Source organism: Eubalaena glacialis, chromosome 8, assembly GCF_028564815.1.
Source record: "Eubalaena glacialis isolate mEubGla1 chromosome 8, mEubGla1.1.hap2.+ XY, whole genome shotgun sequence".
NCBI classification, from domain to species: Eukaryota; Metazoa; Chordata; class Mammalia; order Artiodactyla; family Balaenidae; genus Eubalaena; species Eubalaena glacialis.
In genome coordinates this window covers 105,246,042-105,253,283 of record NC_083723.1, presented here as the reverse complement: position 1 = coordinate 105,253,283, position 7,242 = coordinate 105,246,042, and the positions used below count along the sequence as shown (strand labels likewise).

Sequence of the window (7,242 nt, the reverse complement as noted above, 5' to 3'; positions counted from 1 at the left end):
AGAAAAAAAGAAAAATCCAGGAAAAGTAGGGCTCGTCTGGGATTTGAACCCGGGACCTCTTGCACCCTAAGTGAGAATCATAGCCCTAGACCAAAGAGCCACTGAGGGTTACTCTTTGCCAGCTGTGTCTTCTTTGCCACATCAGCAGTAGCCGAAGTTTGTGGTTCCTAGAAGGGCCTCTCTTCTCCGTCCAGGCTGGCTCCCAGCCCAGGTCGGCTGCACTCCAGCAGGCCTTGCCCCTCGGCTCTCTCCGCTACTCCCTGGCCCACTGTGGAGCCACACCGTGATTAGGCAAGGTCCCGTCTTCCCCGTGACCATCCAGTTCTCCTTCAGGGCTGCCAAGTGGAGTTTGTGGGGTGCTGCTGGGGAAGGGCAGGGAGGGAGCCAGTCTCCAGCCAGCCCCTCTTCCGGGAACCCCAGGGCTGAGGGGGCCTGCCTGGCATCTCCTGCACCCGTGAAGAACCACTCTTCTTTCTTACCTCATGATCAGACCACCAGAAAAAATCCTCCAAACTCATCTGCCTCCTAGGTGAGGACTAAGAAGTCTGTCCCAGATCACCCTTGACTAGGTGATATTTGCTAAATTACTCAGTTTCTTCATCTGTCAGGTGGGGAAGTAACACCTGCCCTGTCTGCCTTACAGGGTAATTTGAGGATCAGGTGAGAAAACGTATGTGAAAGCACTCTGCAAACTGTAAAGTGCTGTACAAAGGAAAGGGGTTATTATGATGGCAACATGAGGGCAAGGAGAAAATACATGAGAGGAAAGCTGCCACTTAATGCTTACTGTGGGCTGAGCAGTGTGATCTGTGCTTTACAGATCTTACTTAACCTCATAACAGCCTTGTGACATAGCTGTCACCCCATTGTAAGAAAAAGAAACGTGCCCAAATTCAGCTTATACGAAGCACATTTATCTGAATCCAAAGCCTGTTTTAAATGCGATACACACTGCTACCCAGACTTTCTAGAAAACCAGAGATGGGAATACATCCTGTAAATACCCACACTTCCTCCCTCACCCCAGCCTGCCCTGTTCTTCCCACCCAGGGAAGCTTCAGGGAAGAGCCTGCCGATCGGCTAAGGGTGGCCTGGGTGGGGTTCTTCAGGCTGGGATTCCCCAAATGAGAGTGAGGGGGGAGGTCACACCTCAGAAACTGGGGCCTTGTAGGAGACCCAGTAGGCTCTGTCTGGCTCTCTCTTTTGTGCTGCCACTGTACCACATCCACCACACCCCCAGGACCCGTGTTTGCCTCCGGGGGGGGGGCTCCCCTCTAGGAGGCTGGGAGCTTCTGGGGGGACAGAGATCTGTCTTATTGATCTTTGGATCCAGCCTTGTGTCTGGCACTTGGCAATCCTGCTGACAAAACAAACAACTCCCAAGCATTTCTGGGTACCCAGCCTTAGGTAAGCACTCTACCAGATTAATCTCATTTCATCCTCACAGCACAACTGCTGTTGTAGGCATCTCTTAGCAAATGTCTGTGGAATAAATGAATGCGTGAATGAGGGAAAGAAAGAAAGCCAGGAGTGTGCACCGAAAAACCACCAGGGGCAACAGATATTCAGGTGGATCTTCATTACTTGGCTCGAGGTAAAAGCCATAAGCCTAAAGAAACCCTCCCACCATCCATGCAAAAGCAGGCTTCCTAATAAACCAACGCGTCTGTTGGATATGGGGAAGAATGGCCCTCGCTTTAGAGAACATATTGGCTAACATTCCTTTGTACCCAGGGGATGAAGTTTTATTATCCCCATCCAGGAGTGTCTGGACCAGATGACTGGCTCCACTAACTAATCATGGCCAGAGAGAAAAGCAACAGGGTTTTCATCTATTCTCAAACCAAAGGGACTTTTTTGGGTAGCTGTTCCCCAGCTTTAAACTGGCTTATAAATAAAAGCCACTCAACAAGTCATTCCATTACCTCAGTACACATTTCCTAATTGTTTCTCTCGCTGGGTGTGCCAAGGAGTGAGGTGGCTCCAATCAAGGGCGCCAGGGGGACTTTGCTGAGAATGTTTCAGGGCTGAGAGCAGGATTGGGTCCCAGCCAGTGCTTCTCTCTGGGGGTACTATTGGAATTTAAGGCAGGATCATTCTCAGTGTGGCCTGTTTAGAGCAGTGTCCTGCCCACTCAATACCAGTAATCCCTTCTTTGCCAACAGCCATAGAACACCCCCCTCCCATTCTCACACACCTCCAAATGTCTCCAGGGTAACAGGGTGGGGGAGAGGAGGGCAGCCCTGGTGGAAATCCATTGGCATCTACCATGCATTGTTTTCCAGGCTAAAATTACTGTGGCCTTGATCTAGTCTGTAGGAGTTTAGGCCCTCAGTGGTTCATTTGTCTCTGTACTTCAAAGCCAGCAGATGAAATTCTCTAGGAAGAGTCATGGCTCTACCTCGCGGGGTGGGGGTGGGGGGGTGGGGTTTCTGCTCTTTCCTCCCAGGCGTGAGGATGGCATTCATTCAGGCAAATCCTTGGACGATTCCTCATTTTCATAAGAGCATGTAGAAATTTCCCTTATCTCACCACTTGTCTGGAGAGTCTGACCGGTCAGTCAGTATTTAACAAACAACATTGTCGCAACACATTTCAAGCTCAACACATCATTTCATCCTACGCATCAAAAACACAGCAAAAAGTGAACACTGGTTGCTTCTGGAGAGGGGAACTAGGAGCCTGGGTCGGAAAGAAATGTATTTTTCACTGTATATTCTTTTGTACTTTTTGAATTTTGAGCCCCAGGCATATACAATCCACTTGAAACAGAAATTAAATGATAAAAAACTAAGCAGGGAGAAGCAATGATTAGAGAGGCTAGGGAATAATCCCTTTCAAGCCTCTAGAGAGTTGAAATGTCCTCTGGATTAGAGTAGCCTGGCAGAGCTGGTATTTGGCTCCCAGCCGAATGGTTCTGGTTTATGTCCAGTTCTGAGTCCTGCTTTGTGTGGAGCCCATATTGAGGGTAACAGTCAGCAGGAGACCCAATCCTGTGAAACTGGCTGTTGAGCTACTCAGGAATGCTGTGGAGGACATTGTTTATTATATCACACCGATGTCTCCTTTGTGAAACCCCATTCTTGTCTGTCATAATCTGAAGAACAGTTGGTTTGTGTTGACTTTCTGGACAGTGAATTATGTAATTCACTGGGCAGGTCTTGGATGAGCAGACAGGATGACTGGCAGCTTGGGCACTGCCGAGCTAAGGGCAGGGGCAGGTGTGAACATGGCGTGAGAGGGGCAGTGAGCAAACTAACCTCGACCTGGCTGGGGGAGGTCTGAGTAGGAAAGGTACCCTCCCTGGGTAGACTCACCATGAAGAAACTGGCAGCCTGGGATGCCTTAGACCTCTAGGCATTGTCGAGTTGCCCCTGAACTCTTCCATGAAGGCTGTTACTAAGGTGCTCCAGGGAACTCTCCATTCCCTGCCCCTTCCTGCAGCCTGAGGCTGCTTCCCAGGCTGTCTGTGAGCCCAAGATCCCTGGAGAGGGACACTTAGGGGGCACCTTCCACAAAGGGGCAGATGGGGTGTAAACACCTACAGGGATATAGTAGTGCCTGAAGTCAAAGAAGAAGCGTGCCGTCCATAGGTCCACTCAAAGGGAAAAAAAAGTGATGGAGGGTCTTCATTAAATATGGGTCAGTATCTCCCAGGCCCTAATGAGCCCACTCCTATTCATTCCAGTACCTGAGCATTGCATGTCCGGATTCTTTGAGCCCAATCTTTTATCCTCTGAAGAACATACAATCGGCTTTGGGGCCACAAAAGGTTTAGGTGGGGGCTTAGGGTCTTTAATCCCAAACTTTGTCCTTAGGAGGCTTAGGATCAGTACTGATCTTTTCAGGGAGCTCCAAAGTGGCTTTGGAGGAGAGGTTCTTTGGCAGGGTCGGGGAGAAGTGGTGGCGGGAGGATGATCTAAGAGGAATCAGAGGGGGTGGCAGACATCCCATGAGCAAGATGTCAGAGGAGGAGGAGTTTTTTCTGTTCAAGAACATCTCCTTGGTGGGGCCGTGGGATGGGCCTCAGTACCACCTCACCCCTGTCTGGGTCTTCCACCTCCAGGCAGCCTTCACGGGCTTTGTCTTCTTTGTAGGGACGCCACTCAGTGCCACAGTGCTGGTGGCCAGACTGCGCTACAGAAAGTTGCAGCAGCCACTCAACTATATTCTGGTCAATGTATCCCTGGGGGGCTTCATCTACTGCATCTTCTCTTTGTCGTCTTCATCACCAGCTGGCATGAATACTTTGTCTTCGGCCGCCATGTTTGTGCTCTGGAGGTCTTCCTGGGCTGTACAGCAGGTACTGCAGGAGAAGGGGGCTGGGGGGAGGCAAAGGACACCGCTCCATGATTGGAACCAGGGGCCAGGCTGTTGGGTGAGAGTGGGCCCCAAAGAGGAGTCTGGGGGATAGAAGTTTGGTGCTCTTTTGAATACTGAGATATAAAGCCACCCAGACTAGAAGTTTGACCGAGTCCCAAACTCTACTTCACTCACCACTCCAACCTTCCCTCCCTGTGCTTTCTCCACCCCATCTGTATTCCACTCTGCCTGCCAGGATGAGTGGGGCTGTTTACCCTCTTACCCTCACATTTCATCACAGGTCTGGTGACAGGCTGGTCACTGGCCTTCTTGGCCTTTGAGCGCTGCATCATCATCTGTAAGCCCTTTGGCAACTTCCACTTCAGCTCCAAGCATGCACTGACGGTGGTCCTGGCCACCTGGACCATTGGTATTGGTGTCTCCATCCCACCCTTCTTTGGCTGGAGCTGGTGAGAGTGCGGGGCCGTTGTGCTGACTTAGCTAGAAGCTCAGGTTGCGAGGACGGGAAGAGAGTTGGGTATAGTCTTTGACCTCTAATTTTTAAAGAGCTGGTGGAATAAATAAGGGAAAGGGCTGTGGGAGACAAGTGCTAAAGTTTACTCTGCAGTTGCAATTGCTAAAGGCTCGCTAGTGAGGACAGAAAATACTCACTGCCTGAAGTCACTCTGGGTTCTAAGTGGAGAACACAATCCAAGAATCTCAGCTCCCTCTCTACTAATTGAGCCTCACAGTGAGCAAGTGCTTGGTCCCTTGCAGGTTCGTCCCCGAGGGTCTTCAGTGTTCCTGCGGTCCCGACTGGTACACCATGGGCACCAAATATTACAGCGAGTACTATACCTGGTTCCTCTTCATTTTCTGCTACATTGTGCCTCTCTCCCTCATCTGCTTCTCCTACTCTCAGCTGCTGGGGGTCTTCAGAGCTGTGAGTGCCTTTCATGAGGGTCAGGGAGGAAGGGATCACACGGCTCTAGGTGAGAGGGAAGAGCGGGTAAGTGCTCTAGAACATAAAACATTTGGAAATGTCCATAGTCAGGTAGAGGGGTATCAAAAAGCAGTGAAGGAAGTGGGGACAGGGAGATGATGAAATGGAATGAAGAATAAGGTGGAGTCATCCCTGCTCAGGTATATCAAGCGATGCATGTGATCTTTTCCATTGTCACAGACCAGAGAGCTGCCTCCATCTTGCCTCCCTCAAGGAAGGGGAAACAGAGGGACTAGGCCAAAAGCTGGGACAGCAGAGAGACAATTAGAGTAGATGGCCCCCTCGTTGAAGAGTCCAGAGATCTGGGAGTTCAGGGCCAGGGATAAGAGGGTGTGATGTTTTCTGTGCTCTTTCCAGGTTGCAGCTCAGCAGCAGGAGTCAGCTACAACCCAGAAAGCTGAGCGGGAGGTGAGCCACACAGTGGTGATGATGGTGGGATCCTTCTGTCTCTGTTGCACGCCCTATGCTGCCCTGGCCATGTATACAGTCAACAACCGTAACCATGGGGTGGACTTACGGTTTGTCACCATTCCTGCCTTCTTCTCCAAGAGTGCTTGCGTCTACAATCCCATCATCTACTGCTTCATGAATAAGCAGGTAAAGCTCTCTATTTATATTCCTAAGACCTGGTTCTTCTCAACAACGACTTTTAACTCCAAGCACCTTGGACTCCACTCAAAGCATTTCTAGGGGTGAACAGGGAAGCCATGGAAACCCTTGGCAGGCTAGAAAGCACTTGGTAAGTAAGTACAGGGATGAAGGCGTGGTCATCAACACAAGATCACAGAACCCAGGGAAGACAACTTGAGCCATAAAATTCGAGTTGCTCCAAAGGGCAGGATGAGAAGTGAAAAGGTTTTCCGTTTCACTGAAAAACTGATAGATCAACAGTGCCCCTAAATTTCCATTTCACGAGTTCTTAATCCTTTCCAACTTCTAGTCTGCACGACCATTTATGTGAAACACAGAAATCACAACACATGCATGTTTCTAAAACAGCTTATCATCTGAAGGTACCAGGTAGCTTCCTATCCCAAATCCTGAATCTAAGCTAAAAACCCAAACTCAGACAAATCAAGGAGGGTTCCTGTCTTGTAGAGCTAACACTCTGCTTTGAGAATTGTTATTTTGTTTCCTCAGTTCCAGAGATGGATTCAAAACTAATGTGAAACCTCCTGGATAGAAACAGAATTGGCAGTCCTTCCCCAGTTGGGAGCACTTTCAAGTAATGGTGGGGTGGGTGGGTGGGGCTATTCTGGGGTCACTTTTGACAGTACTCTTATGGGGCAGGGTGGTTTGTGAGGTTTCCCAACAGTGAAATTCTACACATTCTCAGAGTTAGCCAGAATGTGTAGGGATTATCATTGTAGACCCAGGAGTAGTGAGTAGTCTTAGCCTGGAATATAGCTAGCTCTCAGTATTGGGAAGATATAATCAAAACCACCTGAGGAGATCCTGTGTATAAGGCATTGTGCAAGGCTTTGAGGATACAAAGAATGAGATCTATTTTCCCCCTATGCTTCCTGATGTTATCTCCTTGGTACTGGTCTACCAAGGGGACTATCTCCAATTCCGCTCTTTCCTCCAGTTCCGAGCTTGCACCATGGAGATGGTGTGTGGAAAGCCCATGACAGATGAGTCCGACATGTCTAGCTCCCAGAAAATAGAAGTTTCTACCGTCTCTTCTAGCCAAGTTGGCCCCAACTAAGGAGCCATATTGGCCTGTTTGCAGCAACAAGGATTTTACATTTAAGGAAATGTCTACTTTCTACCTTCCCTGTCAAAAACCAAACTACTACAACACAGTAAATGGGAAGGGGAGTGATAGCAATTTGAGGTCAATTTTCCATTTTCCTACTATTTCCTTCCTACCTACACAAAGCTACTGTTCCAGCTGGGTCTACTTCAGACCACCCCAAAGGCCATTTCAACAATCA

General features: G+C 49.3%; 1 protein-coding gene across 1 annotated transcript; it reads left to right on the top strand.

Annotated features, from left to right (window-relative positions):
* Window positions 1-3,952: 3,952 nt before the first annotated feature.
* On the top strand, window positions 3,953-7,013 carry OPN1SW (opsin 1, short wave sensitive). Its single transcript, XM_061198028.1, is given in 6 exon segments — window positions 3,953-4,217; window positions 4,220-4,303; window positions 4,604-4,772; window positions 5,080-5,245; window positions 5,663-5,902; window positions 6,894-7,013. Coding segments are annotated over 6 exon segments (1,044 nt in total).
* Window positions 7,014-7,242: the final 229 nt, after the last annotated feature.